A 21,265-nucleotide genomic window follows, 5' to 3' on the forward strand; every position below is an offset into this window, starting at 1 on the left:
CATTTATGAACAAACAAGTGCATGCTTTCTAAATCAGTTCAAAAGTACTCTTTACAGTAGCATATATATATATATATATATATATATGTATGTATGTATGTATGTATGTATGTGTGTGTGTGTATGTATGTACGCACGCACACACACACACACACACACACACACACACACACACATATATATGTTATATTTGTGCTGATAAATAAATAAAGGGAGACTAGTATAGATCTATTTCAAGCTATTTAGCTCTCATCAGCTAGCCATACACTTGCTGGGAATCGAACCTGTGCTCTATTGCCTCTTAGGCAGATGTGTTAACCATCAGCCACTGGCTGATAAGGAGTCGAGCTCTGTAGCTCAATGGTTAACACATCTGCCTAAGAGGCAATAGAGCACAGGTTCGATTCCCAGTAAGGGTATGGCTAGCTGATGAGAGCTAAATAGCTTGAAATAGATCTATACTAGTCTCCCTTTATTTATTTATCAGCACAAATATAACAAATGTAACAAAAAGGCAACAGTAAAAAATATTGGGTTTCTGTCTGGATGGTCTCTTGTGACGAGCCGAAGGACAGAGAATGGAAGTGTGACCTTCCTCCCATATTTGGGCATACCAGGGGTTGTGACTTTAAATACACACACACACACACACACACACACACACACACACACACACACACATACATAAAATCAATCATACTGTTATTTCCTTACCAGTTGTTGCACTGGATACTGTTGGCCACTGTTGCTCAGGTGCTCCTGATCCAACACGCAGGCCTCCTGTCTCTTCCATATGTACAGCACTAAACAAATCACAAAGTTTAAATTACACACCTCTCAGAAAAAGAGTTCCTTTTAATATAAATAACCAATCTGTACTCAGTAACTCTTTGAATCAACAGCTGATCACTTTCACCAAAGCTCTCTAGAGCAGTGGTCTCCAACCTTGGCAACTTTAAGACTTGTGGACTTCAACTCCCAGAGTTCCTCAGCCAGCTTTGCTTTGGGCTGCCAAAGCTCTTTGGGCTGCTTTGCTGGCTGAGGAACTCTGGGAGTTGAAGTCCACAGGTCTTAAAGTTGCCAAGGTTGGAGACCACTGTTCTAGAGCATGTAGAGAGCACATTTCCCAACTTGCAAGAACTATTCTCTCACCAACTTTTCTGACTCCTGGGATTCAGATCTTTCAAATGGAAAGGTGCTTTGGTTTGGTAATTTCCCCTCACAAGAGTTATTTTTGTATGTTATACCAGACAAATGCATGCAATAAAAATGGGGAGGGGGTGTGCAATAATTTTCATTTTAGGCGGAGTGGAGCTGAAGGATTTTTTCTGCAGGACCAGCAGTTCCAGCATTTAAAGAATGGCAGATTCAAAGGCTATTACAGATTATCTTCAAAGTGCTTTCAAGGAATTTGAAACTGGAAGTGCATTAAATGGTGGTTCAATCAAACAGGCTGAAACAATTTCAACCGTCTTAGCTTCATCAGAAAATTAGAGAGGGAGAGACCTAGCTTGCATCCCAGCAGAAATAAAAGCTGTCAGACCACAAAAATAAAAATCCGTAAACTGGTTTCATTTATGAAAATACCATGTCTCCAAAGATCTGAAGCATTTCAAATTTCTAGCACAATATATTTCTTGTTATTTTAAAATTATTATTATTATTATTTATTATGCAATTTCCTTTATTATATATAAAATTTCCATAACCACAATGGCAGTGTACTGTCTGGGTACAATCTTTTAAATACAAATAATAAATCTTATACACACAATAGTTATAACCATTATTCTCAAAGTCTATTCACTATTATCTTCACTTATCCTTATTAAACATTTTCTGTTATTTAATTAAATGCTCTGTTCCTTTTTGTCTATAATTAGTTAATAATATCAAACATTATAAACATCATATAAACATCACATTTGTAACCATTATCCTCAAAGTCTACCATGTTTTCCCAAAAATAAGACAGGGGTTTATTTTCTTTTGATCCCCTAAATAAGGGCTTGGTCTTATTTTCGGGGAGGTCTTATTATTTTTCAGGTGCAGGAGGCACAAAGCCCACTGGCCCCACCCTCTCCATCTCACTACTTGCTTGCCTGCGGCTGCAATGAGCCAGTGTGTGCCCTGGCCTTCGCCTGCCCTGCTTGCTGGTCTTGCTGCTAGCTGGCTGCCGAACAGCTGACTGTGCTGCTCTGGCCTCGTGGGGGCTCTTTGCTCTCCTGGCCGCACTGCTTCTCTATGAGGCCTCGCAGGAGACACAACGTGCACACAAATCAAAGTGTCGCGAGCCCGGATGTCCTTTCTGTTTCTTCCCCATTCCTCTCTCACCCCTTCTCACTCCCTGGGGACTGCGCAGGGGGAGGGGAAGGCCATCCCATGGAAAGGATGAAGCAGCCCCACTGCCAGTGCCCAGAATTTTATGGCAGGAAAGCGAGGAGGGGGGGGGGAATTTCAAAGGACCTGGAGAAAAAGAGCAAAGCTCTTCTGTTTGTCATCTGAAGGGGATGCTGAGGCCAATCCTGCAGGAAGCAATCTGCTCCTCCACGCAAAACCTCACAGTGAAAGGAAGGAAGGGAGAGAGAGTGAAAGATCAAATCTCTGTGTGTGTGAGAGAGACAGAGAGAGTACAATGCCGCCAGCCCTGGTATATAGTAATTCTCCGAGGTTGGATTGGACCTGTCTCTCTCTCTTATACACACACACAGACAAACACAACCTCACATAACCCCACCCCCTCCAAGGCAGCCACATCCCTTCACTAACTTGCTTTCCAGCCTCATTCTCTGCTGCACGTGCAAAACAAGAAAAGTAGTCTGTGCCACTGTTGTGGCCCAGAAGGAGCTGTTGGAGGTGCCACCAGACTCCGACAGCGAGGGGCCCTATGAGTCGGTTTTGGAGGATGTGGAGAACCCTGGACAGGGTTCCGACTCCAAGCAGGGCACAGAGAGGCTGGTTGGCCACCAGAAGGCGCCTGAGCATTGGACCAGTGGGGAGGAGCCAAGGGAGTTGTTCTTAGATGCCCGGCACTGGAGAGCTAATAGGCGTAAGGAACAATTACACAATTACAGGAGGTAATTGCACCCAGCTGGTGGTAATTAGGCTCCTCTCCAGACTATAAAAGGACTGCTTGTGCACATGCCCTTTTGCAGAAGTCAACGCAGGAACTAATGTCGGAGAACATTATTGTGAGCTTGGCAGGCTGGATTGCTGCCAGGGCTTATCTGTGCTGGATTGCTGCCCAAGCTTGTCTGTGCCGGTTTGCTGCCAAGGAACCTGTCTGTCTGTTAATTAAGTGCCGTAACGTATCTGTGGCTCAGAGTGTGTGTTGGTGTGGGACGAGGGGGGTCAGAACAGAGACTATGGTAGAAAAAATACAGAAAATACTTTCCAACTTCTCGCAAAAAAAAAAAAAAAAGATCTCGTGAAGTTAGAAGTAGTCCCATAAACCACTTTTCTTGCCCTGCACGTGCCAGTGGAGAATGAAGCAAGCATCTTTCTTGTATCTTGATATTTCTTATTTTCACACAAATACAAAAGATTACACATAAAGAGAAAAATAAAGAATCCTTCCTCTTTCACAAGGCTGTTGCTTGTACATTTTACAATCTATTGGTCATCTTCTATGCTTTTTGTTGTGTTTATAAAATGATACTGTTTTTTAAACACTGTGTTTTATAAAATTTGCTACAAGCTATTCATCTGAAATATACACGATTAATCCATGCAGAATGGTATTTTATAGCTACTTTTGTTTTAAAACTCAGGGGGGAAAACATTGTTGTTGACTTAAGAAGCAATCTTGTAGCACCTCCATCTGATTTTTTTTTGCCACTAACAGGACTAACAGGGCTCTCCAACAGCATTCTTGACTTCAGTGTTAGTCAGCTGGAATCACATAAATTCAGATTTCTTAATTCTGAATTAGGTAGCCTCAAATTAAAATATGTTTCCAAACTATTATATTTTACATTTGTATTGAATCTGATGATTGGTACACACTTCTAATTTTCCAAACTTTTCCAGAGAACCACAGATAGGAGAACTACCTAGAGAATTATTTCATTTAAAGCAACACAATAGCCCAAAAATGTTGTGACTGTACATACCCTTGTATTCCAGCTCGTAAAGATGCAGAATAACGCCAATCAGGATTGGGTGGTTTTGGCTGCAAAGTGAAAAGAAAAACACATATCAGTGTTAATTTTCCTCAACATGCTTTAAAGGCCATGCACAACACACTTCAATTTGATCACTTGTTTCAATTTTTCTTTGCCAAAAGAGCAAATAAATAACTTACTTAGTTGAATGCAGTAAAATCTGCAATCCCCTCATCCCCAATTCATTTAACAGAGAAAAACATGCTTTTATATTTAATTGGTAAAAAAAAAGATGGAAAAGGGGGAAAAAAGCAGCTTTTCTAATTTTTAAATTCTTTAATTAATTAAACTATTTCTTTCCTCAAATCCATTCTGGTTTTCAAAGTACATAAAAAGAGTTACTCTAACAATATTTGAAAATGGACAGAATATTTAAAAGCGGAAATGATAATTTTAAAAAGATCAATCAGCATTTTATCCTGTGATGACGAACCTATGGCACCATATTTGCTGGCACACGAGCTGTCAGCTCAAGCTGATTTTTGGCCTTCTGGAGGGCCGGGAGAAGATGTTTTCGATGCATTTCCGAACTTCCAGTTGGCCCATTGGGCCCATTTTATGCCCTCCCCAGGCTCTGGAGGCTTTCCTTGAGCCTGGGGAGGCCGGAAAACAGCCTCCCCAGCCCCCAGAGGAAAAAGCAAGCCCAGCTTGGAAGCAAGCAGTGCGGCGCGCGTGGAGGGAGCATGGGGGAGTTTGTACAAGCATGCACATGTGTGGGCAAGCTTTGCACTTTGGGCGCCAGCACACACATGCTATTGGGTGTGTGCCCTCGCATTTTTGGCACCCAACAATAAAAAGGTTTGCCATAACTGATCTAGTCAATTTAGCTGATCTTAGGGGAAAAAAACAAGGTCAGACATGATTAGCATTTGGAAAGCGATGACCAGCAGATTCCAAAATTGCACACTAAATGGAGAAAAGGAAAAGAAAAACCTCAGGCAAAAACTATTTCCTTACTATTTCCAGAAATATTCTGCATGAAACTCAGTTTAGCTCTAGAGCTCAGGTCGCCTGAAGGGTGCCTTCAACTTTTTATTTCTATATGTTATGCTTTTGTTTTCAGAAGGAAGTTGCTAAGAGATCCAGGCAGATCTTTTAAAGTGGTAGGTTTTACTCATCAAGAACCTACATCAGATATACCATTTTATTTTGTTTGCTTGTTTGTTTAAGAAAATAAGAAGAATTATACTCAAAGTATCTATAATTTCTTTTTCTTTTTAAATCAGGGTCCTGTTTTTGCAATTTGATCATAAGTACAGGTAATTCTCAATTTACCACCGTGATTGTTACATGACTGATCTGATATTATGACCTTGTTGTGGCAGACATTAAGCGAATCAAACATGTCAATTTTGCTGAAAATTAGAAATAAATGCCACTTCTCAACAAAACACTTGTAAAACATGGTCATGTGACATGGAATGCCACAAACATGCTACATTCAAGATACCATGGGCCCAAAAGTCAGTCGCATGACCATGGGGGCTGTGACCATCATAATACTGAATCTGCGTTGTATGTAGACCCAAGGTAGGTCTGTCATAACTTTGAACAGTTACTAAGTAAACAGTTGTAAGTCAAGGAGTATTCGTAAGGTCTAGGATAAAGAGGAATAAAACATAGAGTAAGAATTTAAAATTTCTTAGAATTTCTTAGAAATTTAAAACATGTAATATGTTTAGGATCACACTAGAGACATCTTTTCCTTTCTTACCAGACACAAAGCAAGAAAAATAAATCTGTATTATCTGAAAAGCTATTGACCAACAATTGCAAGGTAAATTGCATAGATAGAGCTGATAGGAGATTTGCTTTTCTTTTGGTAAAACAAAAGCAAATGTTCAGAAGAATAAATATTTGCTGAAACGGAGCTTATATTTTTAACAATCCAACTCTTACTTTAAGAAAAAAGAAAATATTCAGAATCCCAAGAAATTTAATATCTGTTGGATACAATATAAAACTAAATATGTGTGTGTGAGAGAGGGGGGGGGGTTGGGTGGGAAGGAGACTGGAATAGGATTCTTTTTATATATTATATATTTTAAACAAACAAGCACAGACAGTGTGTTGATTGGTTACAAACTTTTGTGCATCCTCACCATAGTCTTCACTTACAATTTATATAGAATCTCATATTATCAATCTAATATATATGTATACAATTATTATCATTGTTAAACATTTATTTGACTATAACTATTATTACTCATTTTATGCAAAATATTCTAAATTTAAATAAATTCAAAATTATCCTATATCCATTTAATAGTAGTACAATCTTTTATCTCTTGCCATTTGTGGTATTTGTATTCTAATTGCTTTTTTAGTAAGTCTTGTATGGACATCTCTTGGCAACTTGTATTTCACTGCATATCTTGTAAAGGCTCGAAACCCCTCAGCTTCCCTTTGGTTATCACCAATGCTTCTGCTTAATTTCTATCATTACTTCTGCCAAATTTTTCCCCTTTTCTTTTACTATAATCTGGAATCTGAGGTAAAATTCTAGTCTGTCAATCTCCCATTCCAATATTTCACTCTTGTCTTTTTCAATCACACTGAATCCACTGTCAATATCTCCAATTTTCTTATATCTTGTTTTATGGATAGCTGAGCTCCATGATGAAGCAGCTCCTGAGCTAGATGCTGCCGATGGATTTGTTCAACTGATGCAAGTCAGATTCAACAATGTAGGCCATCAAGTGGAAATGGAAGCACAAATCCAAGAGTTGAAGCAAGCCGGGCAACCTGTGAAAGAGCTCGTTGGAAGTTTCAGAGACTGGCTGGAAACTATGAGACTGGCCAGAGCGCCAGAAAGAAGGCAAGAGGTCAAATTATTCTCCAAAGCACCTGAAGGCAGGACAAGAAACAATGGATGAAAACTATCAAGGGAGAGAAGCAACCTAGAACTAAGGACTAAGGAGAAATTTCCTGACAGTTGGAATAATTCACCAGTGGAATGGCTTGCATCCAGAAATTGTGGGTGCTCTATTACTGGAGATTTTTAAGAAGATTTTGGACAGCCATTTGTGTGAAATGATATGTCTTCTCCTTGAGCAGGGTGTTGGACTAGAAGACCTCCAAGATCCCTTCCACCTCTGTTATTCTATTATATAGTAATTAATACTGGAAATGCCATGAGCCAGAAAGGACATAAAGGTACATATACAGGTAGTCCTTGACTGACAACAGCTCATTTAGTTACTATTCAAAGGCACTGAAAAAAGTGACTAATGACTGTTTTTGACATTTATTATCATTGCAGCATCCGCATGGTCAAATGATCAAAATTCATATGCTTGGCAACTGATTCATAGTTATGATGATTGCTGTCAGGTCCACCATTATGTCCTCCATTCTTTTGGGGGGGTGGGAAGGCTTGCTGGCATTTTTTTGCATGCTTTTGATTTTGCTGTAACTGTTTGGGAATTAGGGAGTGGGGACTGTCTTTAGAGACAGAGCAGACTCTCTCCCAGCTGGTTCCAGCCTGGTTCCAAGGCCATCGTGCCCAGAAAGTGAACTGTAATCTGCCTTGTACCTCAGCATTCTCAAAATGCTGTGGCATCACATTGGCTGCTGCTGAACTGGTCAGGAAGAATTGCTTTGTACTTCACGCAGAACTTCGCCTTGCTCTGCTGCAACCACTGTCAGTAAAAGTTCTTTTGAGTCAACTTAATGGATTCAAGAGTTTTATTTTCCTGAGGGACCAGCTGGGGACGTCCTTACATTAGGCAGAATCTACAAAGTCGTTCAACCCAGAGAGGCACACTGCCCAACTGTGGGGGTTGTGCACATGATGTCAGCCCAAGGCAGCAACCAGGAGGAAGCTGAGTGCTGGAGGGAAGCCTCATCCAGAACCTCTCCAAGTGGATGGATGAGATCGAGAGCCTGGGAGATTCATCAAGACCCAGTTTGTCCATTTGAGTTGGGAAGAAGGAAGACTGGGCAGGAAGAAGGAAAGGAGTGACCATCAGCCGAGGTGGTCAGCAGCAAGAAAGGCAACCAGAGCTGGAAGAGCTTGAGGATGAGGAGAAGGAAGGTGGAGAAGCCGATCATGCCAACCTAATGATGAAGCGAGCCATGCAGTTCATGATGAACAACTTCCAAACCCTGAAAGCACATTAGGCACATGCCATGGATGTTACTAGCGAGGCTTAACAAACCTAAGAGGAAGAAGATGGGGGATGAGCATTGGCACTAGTCACCACAGCCTGAGTTTCAGTGACTTCCACAACTGCTATAGGCACAGTGCCAAGGGTGTGTGTGTGTGTGTGTGTGTTTGTGTGTGTGTTGGGGCTACTGCCCTGGTGGGAGTTGACTAGGTGAAAGCAAAGCACTGGAAGGCCCACCCCTTGGCATGAAGTTTGATAGAGATCCCCAGCAGTTAAGATTCTTCTTAGTCCATGTTCTGATATACAAGCAAGAATATAGGCAGGAGATCCCTACCAAGGGTGCCAATGTGAGAAGCGTCATCCTGGCACTAGAAGGGGCCACAGCCTGCTGGCTGGTGACACTCCACAACAAGAATGCACCGGAGCTGAGAAACTTCAATCAAAGACCCCTAGCTGACTGCAAAGTGAGGGACTGCATCAAAATCATGCATCAAGGCTGCAGAATGGTGGCAGAATACACCAAGGAATTCTGTGACCTGACATGCTGACTTAATGACTGGCTGGGGGACATTCTCATAAGTTGCTTCAAATATAGATTAAACAATCACCTGCACAATGCATGCATCTGAAGATGAGCCCCTGCCATCCTTCACGACTAGTATGTCCTGGCTGAGGAAGTGGAAAACAACCGTTTGACCCAACCATGGAAGAAGTCACCCTCGGAGAAGAGAGTGGTGGCAAAACCACAAAACCCACAGCCCCTCTTGCTTCAAGTGTGGCTAGGAGGGGCACCGAGCAGCAGAGTGCAAGATCAGCGGACTAGTCAAGAAACTCTTCCTGGCCCTCTGGAAAAAGCCACCAAGGCTCCACAGTAGGCCAGAGAAACAATGCTGAAGGGAATGGAAGTCAAGTTCACCCCGTCACCAAAGCAAGATGAGGGAAATCTGACCCCACCAGCTGATGGCCAGGTGATGACTGATATTGACACTGACAATGACCCCCTGGTAAGTGGTCCAGTCACACCAGTGATGCTTCCCATAAACCTATGTTTCTAAACCTCAAGATTAAAAGCCACCTTTAGACACAGGCTGCACCAGGTGGTTAACTCAGCCCTGGTTGAGAAGTTGGAGGCAGCTGAAAGTACCCATTGCATCTGCGAACTAGATGGATGAATAGCATCTCAGCAACATTTGTTGCTGAACATGATGAGATGTGGATGGGGCTCACTTTAAGCTGGATAATAGCCACAGGAATGAAACAGCCCCTGGTATTAGGGCTGGCTTAGCTAAAGAAGTATAACCCTTATGTAAACTGGAGAAGGAGACTGCTAAAAATCCAAATGAGTGGCCCTCCCCAAGAGCAAGATAGAATCCGGAAGGCAGCATCTCCATGGTGGGAAATTGGGGCAGAAGTACAGAGATGGGAGAAGGATCGTCCCACTATCCCCAGAGAGTATTGACATCTAAGAGAGGTGTTCAGCAAAAAGGGTTTGGGTGAACTCCCTCTTCACCAGCCAGTGGACTGTACTATAGAAATCTTATCTGGAGCTAAAGTATCTAAGCTGAAACTGTATTCAATGACTTTGAGGGAGTTAAGGTGGGCCGTGCTTGTTCATTGACAAAAACCTTGCCTATAGGTTCACTCAACTGGCCCGACGCCAGGTGGTGGCCCCTGTCCTGTTCCATGAAAATGATGGGATGCTTCGTCTATGCATGAATTGGTTGGCCAAACAATTCTTGCATCATGTCTATAGACTACATGGAGCACCCCAATGTATTATTTCAGACAGAGGGGTGCAATTCACCTCTATGTTTGGAGGATGTTTCTTACCCTACTTGGGACTGACCAGGGGCTTAGCTCAAGTCGCCATCCCAAACTAATGGGAGGTGTGAATGTACAAACTCAGTGTTGGAACAATATCTCAGGTATCTTTTTGGGGGGGAAAGTTTTTTTAAATTTTAATTTCATACATATAACCACAAGTATATCATTACATCTAAACAGAACTTTTTTTGTATTGTCCATTATTATATCAGTCCCTGAACCCAGAACAGCTGTCATTTGCTCTTCTGCTTTCAATACACCATATTATACCCTATTTCACTGCCATCCTATCTCCTGTCCCTCTCTCGTCCTCCCTACCTCCTTTCTTCCCTCTGTCATCCCTCTTTTCTCTACTTTCCCTTCCTCTCATCTTCTTCTCTCTTCTCTTTCCACTCCTTTCTCTCCTACTTCTCCTCTCCCTTCTATTTCCCTCTCTCCTATCTTTCTTCTTACCTCTACCTTTCCTTTCCACTCTCTCCAATTAATTTACATGGTGTATTTCAGCATCTGAGCACACTTCATTTAATATTTGCTGGTACTGATAATTAAATTCCAATAAACATCTTTCATATTTATAATTTTACATACATCTTCTTTTTAGTGGCATGCATATTTCAAAAGTCCATTATTTGATTCTCCTCCCCCCCCAAAAAAGCCTATTTTTTGGACAAAGTGTGAGCCGGATTCATGTTTCCCGCTAAACTTATATTAATTTTACATAGTTATATATCGTTAAGCACCCTAATTTTTAACTCTCTCATTAGCGTTTCAGTTAATTATTCTCATTGGGCATATTTTCAATTCCCATTGTATTTAATAACAATCCCCACATCTCGGATGTCTTCACTCTCAGGTATCTAATATTTTATATTAGTTATATATTAGCAAGATAATTGGACTGATTTGTTGCCTTTTGCTGAAATGACATAATAATTCTATGCTTAGTAGCATTGGATTCACTTATTTTAGGGTGGCTACTGGACAGGACTACAGCCCTACATCTGAATTGCCCCTCAGTGCCCCCCCTCCAGTCGCGTCACTGAAAGAGTGGGTCTTTCAACTACGAAATACATGGCTGGTGGTGAGGAAGGTTCTGGCAGAGGCATGTGAGTCTTATAAGAAGTAAGCTGACAAGACGCATGAGGAACCCAAGCCATTTAAGATTGGTGACCGAGTTTACCTTTCCACCCACTTCCTATAGTCTCTACAACCATCAAAGAAACTGGGATCCAAGTTTGTGGAGCCCTTCCCAATCAAACACATCATTAACCCATTAACTGTAGAACTAGACTTGCCCAAGTCTCTCCGACAGATACACCCTGTGTTTCCCTGCAGCTTATTGAAACCTGATGTTCTTCTCCCCTTAAACCTAAGCTTCCACCAACCCTGGAGCCATTCATGATAAAAGGGGAGCAGCATTTTGAAATCTGGGAAATTCTAGATTCCCATAAGCATAAGGGAAACCTTCAGTACGTAATGGCCTGGAAAGATTTCCCAACAGTTCAGAATGAGTTGACTATCACCATGTTAGAGCCCCTAACTTGTCAAATGCTTCCATAATCAGTGTCCTGATTGGGTCCAAACCCAAATGACATTTCTCTTGTTTTATGTTTCCTCTCTCCCTGTTTGTTTTGTTTTGTTCTCCATGACTAGTGTTGCTGTTCAGTAGGGCAGCATGTCAGGTCCACCTGCCATTCTATTGGAAGGTGGGGAGAAGGAAGGCTTGCTGGCATTTTTCGCATGCTTTTGCTGTAACTGCGTGGGAATTAGGGAGGAGGGATTGTCTTCAGAAATGGAGCAGACTTCCTCCCAGTCAGTTCCATCCTGGTTCCAAGACCATTGTGCCCTGAGAGTAAACTGTTATCTTCCAAGCACCTCAGCATTCTCTGAGTAACCTTGCAGCATCACATTGGCTGCCGGTGGACTAGTCAGGCGGGTTTGGTTTGGGGAAACGGAAGAATTGCTTTGTGCTTTATGAGTACTTTTCAGGTTCCGCTTTGCTCTGCTGCAACTACTTTCTCTCAGTAAAAGTTCTTTTGATTGAACTTAATGGATTCAAGAGTTTTACTTTCCTGAGGAACCAGCTGGGGCAGGTCCTTACAATTGCAGTGTCCCAGGGTCATGTGATCACTTTTTGTAACTTTCAGTCAAAGTTAATGGGAAGCCACATTAATTTAACAACGTTATTAACTTAATAACTGCAATGATTCACTTCACAACTGTGGCAAGAAAGGTCATAAAACTCGTTTAACAAATATCTCACAGCAACAAAAATTTGGGGCTCAATTGTGGTCGTAAGTTGAGGACTACCTGCAAAGTACTCTTCAGAGAATCTTAGGGATTAAATTCAAAATAAAACTTTTGTAACTGGTTATAATTCCAGAACATATCAATAAAGATGTGATAATTTTTAAGATGTATGCTTATGGCTGCAAATGTTTTGCACAACTCTAGAAAAAAGGCATAGCACTGATGAAAATGATCTTGGAGAAGATATAACAACAGCAAAACTGAAAGTATACAGTACATACAAGCACAAATTTAACTAAATTCAAGCTAGAGTGACTCCCATATATATTATACATTATGCAGCAAGGCAAATATAAATATTTAGAGCATGACTTCTAAAGTTTACACCAATAGATGCTGAAAATTAATAGGAGAACAAAGAAATGAAAGTTTTTAAAATCCAACATTTATTCAAATTTACTTTGTTCTCCCCCACCCCTTTCTTTTCTTTTACTATTTATAAATAGAACTTTTGTTACTAAGCTCAAAATGTTATATTTCTCTTTTCCTTTTTAATATTATGAAAGCAATTTATTTTGCTTGGTATCTTTTATTGATATTTCAGTAAGTACTCTCTTCAGCTTCTTCCTTCTAGTGTTCGGTTTCATCTGGTAGATACACTTCATTAATATAATCAGGCAGACTTTCCATCACCATAATCATCTGTAGTCAAAGAAACAAGTTTCCTCGTCATTCCTTTTAAGACTCTCCTCTACCATTACTGTTGGATTAGTAGTGACACAAATATCTCCAAATGCCCATCAGCTCAAGCCTGAGTTCTCACTCCCCATCATCTCTCCACTGTTATATGATCTGCACAAATAGTAAATACATGAATACTGAGAACTGGGAGACATTTATGGATAACATTTGAAAATGTTTAAGGAAATGAAATGCAGCTCTAAATTTTCCCCTTAGTTTTAAAGCAGATCCAGATTTTTTTTCCTCCAAATTGCTTTTGATATTCTGCAACCCTTCCTAAGAAAGAGAACAGAAGATGGCAGCAGAAGAAGGCAGGAATGGAACTGATTTATCATTTAGGTACTGCAGCACATGCTGAATGGTAGTAGCAAGCCCTTTAGTCTTTTAAAGAGTTATGAATGGAACAAAGCGCTGGATATGTGAGAAGCCCAATACTCAGGCAAAACGTCTTTCCTCCCCCTGCAAGAGATCCAGATTTCAATCTCAAAATGTTTCACTACAGAACATTTGCCAGAAGCGGAAATACACCAATGAGAGGAAGAGTGGGAAGCAGAGGAGAGAAGAAAGATGGGAAGAGAGGGATAGGAGAGGGGGTAAGGGGGGAAGATGAGGAGGATAAGGAGGAGTGGAATGTAGAGAGAGGAGAAGGAGAAAGGAAGGGGAAGTAGAGTAGGAAATGATGTTGGAGGGAAGAAAGGAGGTAGGAGAGAGGTAGAAGAAAGAGGTGTATGGAGAACAGAAGAGCTAATAATGGGTTTCTATCTTTCTGGGCGTTGATGACAAGAGGAACTGATGTAATTACTACTTAATACAATAGGATATTGGCTATGTAATAGTATACATGTGATTGTATGTTATGAAAATGGAAAATAAAAAAGTATATACAGAAGAACATTTGCCAGAACTTCTTGTCATCCAATGTGTTAATCCTGTCCTGATTCCCCTGTTCATCAGCAGTGACGAACTTTAATTGTGGCATTGCTGATATCTTGAGCTTTGTCTCTGAAGGCTCTGCTGCCTGGTGGATCTTGGCTTTTAATGCCTCGAAATGCCTTTTTCTTCCCTTCCCTTTTCTTTTCTTCTTTGCAAATAAGCATCATGGTCTATTTTAATCTGTCACAGACAGATTAAACACTTTGGAACCAATGAATTATATGTATGCCCTTAGGGACATCATCACCAAGAATTCACATGCATGCTTAAGAAAGAAAAGTATTTCTTCTGTTGTAGTTGATGCTAGGATTTAGCGAAAGACAAATCTAATTTTGAATTCCACAAAACCAAAGATGCTTATTTCATATGTTTTAACATATATGCGATTATATATTTAGATACACATGTATGTATTTATGTATTTACATTGCTGAAAAGTGCAACTGAATATTCAGAGAAGTGTGAAATTGTACTGACAGCTGAATTCTGCTCTATTTTATTCTAAGGCAATGTGGATTGATGGCATTTTGCAAGTCACATAAAGCAAAAGCTGGTCTGTTAATTTAGAAACTAGGTCAAATGTCAAATTCAAAATGGCGCTGGTAGATGGAATTTCGTTGTTAGGATCTTAATTCCCTCCAGCTCCAAGATCACAAATGCCATTAGCCCCCATCTCTTTCTCACACCTAACAATGCTCAATATGAGAGTGCTACAGTAGAAATACTGTGCTAGGTTGCATTAGACAGATACGGCCTTCTGCACTGGAATTTGCAAGATTCACTTTCTTTGCACTCACCACTCCATTTCTACTTCCCAAACTTTTTAAAACAGTTTGAAAATTACATACACTGTCGCTGATCTAACAATGCTAAAAGCAAAAAGCAAAAAATCCCTCCTCAGAGTTTCTTGAAAAACAAGCATTCCTCCCCTCCCTCTCTCTCTCACACACACAGACAAAGATGGGAGGGGGAATAGATAAATTGCTTGCAAAACATTTCCCCAATCAATGTCCTTGTTTCACGCCACCCATATTTGTCAGATTAGCCATTTTTTTCTTGAAAAACTGGAGCAACAGAAGGGCTCAGAAATGGAATGTGGGATCTGATAGTATAGTAGTTCCAGAAAGTGGGAAAATGGATTGGTCAGAAGCTGTGACCTGACAAAAGGGCGAACGGCAAAACCGCGCCCGACTAAACCGCGTCGCTAAAACCGCGACATCATCAACGCGGCAACAACAGCGCGGAGACAGAAGGGCGCTTTACAACAGCGTGTCGACAGAAAGCCGATTTAACTTAAGGTAAGGGTTAGGGTTAGGGTTAGGGTTAGGGTTAGGTTTAGGGTTAGGTTTAATGTTAGGGTTAGGGTTAGGTTTAGGGTTAGGTTCAGGGTTAGGTTTAAGGTTAGGTTTAGCATTATGTTTAGGGTTACGTTTAGGGTTAGGGGTTAGGTTTAGGGTTAGTTTTAGTTTTACAGCGCACTTCTGTCGCCGTGCTGTTGTCGGAGCGATTCAGCGCTCATTTGTCGGAGCACTTTAGAACACACGGTTTTGTCATCGCGGCGTGATTTTGTCATTCACCCTTTTGTCAGTGAAGCTCAGTAAAATCACAGTTCTGCAATTCAAACACTACCCTTGCGCCACTGGAGATAAAAAAACACTCAGCAGTTAAAACCAGTGGTGGTCCTAAACTGACACAGGTTCTTTAAGTGAAATAAATTGGTGGAGTTAATGTTTGCCTGTGGAATTATTATTTTTTTAATATTAAGTGAGCTGAAATGACTGAGGAAGCTTTTTATAGGGCATTCAAGCAGGAAGGTCTTCCTAATGGTAGGCGTTATTTTTATTAACAGTGGTGAAGATTTTTTTGATTATGAATTGTTTTATTATGATTTTATGGAAATTTTAATTGATATATACTGTAAGCTGTTTAGAGTTACTATTTATTCTGATGTTGGAACTGTTAAATAGGATATTAGACAATATAGAATATATAGACAATATTAGAGTAAAAGGACTACAAAATAATGCACATTAGTACAAACTTATATTTTTGCTGATGGTTTGGTATTGATGGTATAAGATTCACTAGATAATATTGAATATGTTAAGAGGAAGATTAAAATTTTGGAGAGATGGCGGTTTAAAAATAAATAAACTAAAGATATCAACTTTGACTAATGCAGAAGACAAAACAAATTGGAATGTAAAACTGGTTTAAAAGTTCTGAAAAAGCTACAGTATTCGGGGATGATTCTTACTAAGAAAATTTCTAAGTTATATAAAAAGAATTATGTTAAAATATGGAAGGAGATAAAGTTGGATTTAAGTAGATAAGGAAAACTAGATTTGTCATTGATAGGAAGAATTTCAGTAATTAAAATGAATGCATTACTAAGATTGTTATTTTTATTCCAGACCATACTGATATTGATTAAATACTACTTTAAACAGTGACAGAGATATATTTATCTAAATTTATTTGGCAAAATTTAAAAAAACCCAAGAATTAAATATAAGCTTTTGCAGGATGCTAAAGAAAGAAGAGGTCTGAATTTGCCATGTCTTAAATTATATTATGATGCCTGTTGTTTGGTATGGTTAAAAGATTGGATAATTTGATGACTCACAACTTGATGACTCACAACTGCAGTGCCAAATCTGCTATGAATCATATTGTGAAGTATGCAGATGACATGGCAGTGGTAGGTCTTATCTGGGATGACAATGAAGATGTTTATAGGGAAGAGATGTAGGCTCTGGTGAACTGGCGCAATAAAAGTAACATGGTTCTAAACATTAATAAAACAAAGGAGATTTTAGAAAGACCCGGCATAGTCATACTCCACCCAGCATCAAGGATGCAATTACAGAGCTATAGAGGTGGTCAACACTATTAAATATCTGGGGGGGTGCAGATAATTTACAATCTGAATTGATCTCTCAACACATCACCCTTAGTGAAGTATGCAAACCAGCATCTGCATTTCCTATGTTGGATGAGGAGAGGAAGCACATCTTTCCCCTTCTGTCTGGCCACTTTTTACAGAGGCATGATTGAGAGCATTTTAACAAACTGCATCACTATTTGGGTGATGCAGTTTGGTTTGGTGGCAGCAGTGCCTCAGATAGAGAGTCCATACAGAGAGTAATAAGGACAGCTGAGAAGATTATAGGAAGCTCGCTTCCCATTATTCATTATACTGCTTATAATCGCTATGTTCTTAGAGCTCAAAGCATTGTCAGGGACCCCACATACCCATTTTATGGTCTGTTTCTGTTGCTCCCTTCTGGGGAGTATTTCGAAGTACTTCTAATAGAACTACCCAATCCTGTAACAGCTTTGTTCCCTACACCATCCATCTGATAAACTTACAAAATTCATTTTTCTTGCCATGTACATGTATTCAACCAAATTAAATTGTGTTGTTCTCTGTGTCATATAATATAAGTGGGTATATGGATAATTTATTTATTTCTGTCATGTTTATGTAATGTGTATTGAAGGTGGTGACCCTTGAGAGCTGTATGCAATGAAATTTCATTTTAATGTATGCTAATTAGTGTACATTTAAAGTGACAATAAAGTTATTCTATGTCTAATTAGACATATTTCCATATTCAAAATATTTATTTTATATAGCATTATTCATAAATATGGTTGGGAAAGCTTATAACTATTTGTAGACCCATCATATAAAGCAGGGGTGTCAAACTCAAGGCCAGCGGGCAAGATCTGGCTCACCAGGTGCTTAAATATGGCCCACGGGGCTGGCTTGGAAATATCAAAGCACTGGTCCGCAGTACCTCTGCACCCCCGCATGCCTCATTTCCTCCCTCCATGGACTCATGAAGCACACTGTCAGCGAAAAATGGGATGCACAGAGGCCTTCCCCCCCCCCCCCCGGCCTGTTTTCAGCCTCCATAGCCTCCTGCAGCAGTCAGGAGGCTTCTGTGTGGCCCATTTATAGCTGGCAGAGTGCTACAGGAGCCATGGAGGGTGAAAACGAGGTGGGGGAGACTCACACGGTCTGCACGCCCTGTTTTGGCAGGTAAAGTGCTGCAGGAGGCCGTTCAGGGCAAAAACAGGGCAGAGGGGCCCGCTTGTGCCTCCCCTAACCCATTTTGGCCGGCAGGATGTGGCAGGAGGCATCTGTCCTGTCTCCCCCCCTCCCTCCCCCCCAACCCATAGAGGAGAACTAAAATGCAGATCCAGCCCTTGAAGATATCCAGTTTCACACCCCTGATGTAAGGGGAGGAGAGCCTATTGATTTTTTGGATTTTTTTACTTACTTTTCAGCATCCATCCAGGATGAATTCTTTATGTTTAATGTTAGATTTATTTTGACATTTTGAATCTTTTTTCTTTTTTGTACACAAGCTTTTTCTTTCCTTTTCATTCCCAGTGTTGTGTTCGTTTTTCTGTTTTTTTTTGTTTTGTATTTTTGTAAATAAAAGAAAATAAATATGTAAATGGTAAACACTGTCATGGCAAATATATCTATCAATGAAAAACTCCTCCTTTGGACTTTTAGACTAGCAGTGCAAAGTACTGCAGGGAAAGGAATTGATTTAGCTGAATGCCAATGCCAAACTGCATGAAATCTTTTGTTCAGCTGGGCACCTGAAACTGTTTATGAAAAGATTTTCTGCCTGAAGATATTCTTGTTATATTTCGAGGCATCAGAGGAGAAACCACATACAAAATCAGGGTGGAAATTACCCAGTAGTGTTTACATCTATTATTAATGCAATGCCTGAATAGGACTGCTCTTAAAGGTTACCAAAGATATTATCATCCAATCATTCCAAAGTGTCAGATCTGCCATCTTCGGCTTTGCATCTTGCTGGCATCCTGCCATCAAAAGTAATGAGGGACAGGCATGGGATGAACAAATGGGCAATAAACATGTATGGGAATGCGATGGGAAATAGGGAGGAAGGATGAGTGTAATGAAGACCAGAGACGCACAGAAAAGGTTTGTGCCAGCACTCAAGGCCATGTACCCTGAGAGTGGAATGTGAACTACCCCAAAACACGTCAGCATTTATCAAAATACCTATGCGTACTTCATTGGCTGAAGATGAACTGATCATGGGGGGAGGGCTGGGATGAGGGGAACAATTTATAACTTTTACACATGGAAAAACTTATTATTACCATATTTTTCTGAGTATAAGACGTACCTTTTTCCCTCAAAAAAAGAGGCTGAAAATCTGGGTGCATCTCTGAATACAGCATTTTTTGCCTCCTGAAGCCCCGCCCTTCACCAAAATGGCTGTGCATAGCCTTATGAAAGCTTTCAGAGAACTCCTGGGGGCTGGGGAGGGCAGAAATGAGCAAAAAAATAGGCTGTTTTTTACTTCCCCCAGCCCCCAGCAGCACTCTATAAGCCTTCAGAAGGCTATGGATGCAATTTTTTTCACAAAAAATGGCCCACTTTTGTGCAAATGGGCTGTTTTTTGCTCATTTTTGCCCCTCTCCCAGGAGCACTCTGCAAGCTCTCCCCCAAAGCTATTCATGCATTTTGGGGAGGAGAGAAACAGACCCGTTTTCGCAAAAAAACAGGCCATTTTGGGGAGGTTTGCAGAGTGCAAAAACTCTTTTTTCTCCCTTTTGGAAAGCTCTTTAACCGATTGATGAGAATTACATTGACCAAGTGCTGTGCCAGCAGAAACAAAGTCTTAAGTGCTGCAGATTGTCAGCGATTTCCTTCTCCAGCACATGGATAAATACACCTGGAAATATCTACATCCTACCTACCCTCTCTCTCTCTCCCTACCTACCTACTGTATTTCTCTCTCTCTCTATCCCTCTACCTACCTACCTACCTACCTACTCTCTCTCCCTACCTATCTACTGTATTTCTCTCTCTATCTTTTTATTTCTCTCTCTATCCCTCTACCTACCTACCTACCTACCTACCTAACTACTCTCTCTCTCCCTACCAACCTATGTATTTCTCTCTCTTTCTCTCCCTCTCTAACCCTCTATCTACCTACCTACTTTTTTAAAAAAAAGCCTCTTCAAAATCGTGGTGCGTCTTATACTCCGGTGCATCTTATACTCTGAAAAATATGGTAGTTCTAAGTCTGACTTTGCTGCAATTTAGTAAAAGAACTTATCACTTCAACCAAATGGAGTCAAGGGTCTTTCTTACCTAAGGGACCTACCTGTAGGAGGTCTAACACAAAGCATCAATGTACAGTCCTTGATATTTAGCACATACAGTATCTATATTTAGTTTTTTCCAAATTTTTCAGAGAAAGACTTATCAGAAATACCTCTTAGCAGCTTATTGCACAGTTAATGGCTGTCTTTAATGTAAATCTGTGTTCTAATATCTGATTATACATCCATTTATCCTGACAGGTTTCCCATAAATTCCATCTTTCAATTACTTTGTATTCTAATAGTTTCTAAAAACACCAGAACCAGGTGATGTTGAAAGCTAGTTCCCTGTGTTTTGAAAAATTGACACCGACTTTCATGATCAGTCATGGAAACTCAGGTTCCTCTAGAATAGGATAGGATACAATAGGGATAGGAATAGGGATAGATTAAGCTGGAAGGAACTTTTTCCAGCTGCCTGCTCAAGCAGGAGAACCTATACTATTTCAAATAAGTGACTGTCTAGATCTGTGATGGCAAACCTATGGCACATGTGCCACAGGTGGAACACAGAGCCATATGTACCAGGATGCGAGCCATCAGCTCTAGCACCGGTCAGCTGATTTTCGGCCTGGAGGCTGTTTTCACCCTCCCCAGGCTTCAGGAAAGCCTCCGGAGCATGGGGAAAGCCTCCAGAGGATGTCCAAGCCTTCTCTTGTATTACAAAAAATGGACGAAAGTCCCGAAGCTTTCTTCCAAAGGCTGGTTGAAGCATATAAAACCTACACCCCAATCAATCCCCTGGATCCTGAAAATGCCAGCATGTTAGCCATGGCTTTCATATCGTAGAGTGCCCCGGACATTAAATGGAAACTCCAGAGGCAAGAAAAAGCTTTAGGAATGAATATGAGCCAATTAATGGAAATTGCACATAGGGTCTTTGTGAATAGAGACAAAGTGGAAGAAAGGAAGAAAGATGATAGGATGCAACGTAAGGCTGAACTGCTGGCAGTTGTGTTGTCAAATAATTCCAAAACCCGGGAAAGAGATAGATGTAATTGGTGTAAGGAAGAAGGCCACTGGCAACAAGAATATTCCAAGAGACTTGAAGTCAGAATAAGAGGACAGGGGAGT

General features: G+C 40.6%; 1 protein-coding gene across 1 annotated transcript in view; it reads right to left on the reverse strand.

The window, feature by feature from the left end:
• The window catches only part of LOC116510589 (protocadherin alpha-5-like), a 126,610-nt gene that overhangs the window by 19,468 nt on the left and 85,877 nt on the right, over positions 1-21,265 (reverse strand). The window contains exons 4-5 of the mRNA XM_032220198.1: positions 4,113-4,171; positions 715-803 (exon numbers count right to left, since the gene is read on the reverse strand). Coding sequence (XP_032076089.1) covers positions 715-803; positions 4,113-4,171 — 148 coding nt within the window. The remainder of the gene's footprint in view (positions 1-714; positions 804-4,112; positions 4,172-21,265) is intronic.

Source organism: Thamnophis elegans, chromosome 6, assembly GCF_009769535.1.
Source record: "Thamnophis elegans isolate rThaEle1 chromosome 6, rThaEle1.pri, whole genome shotgun sequence".
Taxonomy (NCBI): domain Eukaryota; kingdom Metazoa; phylum Chordata; class Lepidosauria; order Squamata; family Colubridae; genus Thamnophis; species Thamnophis elegans.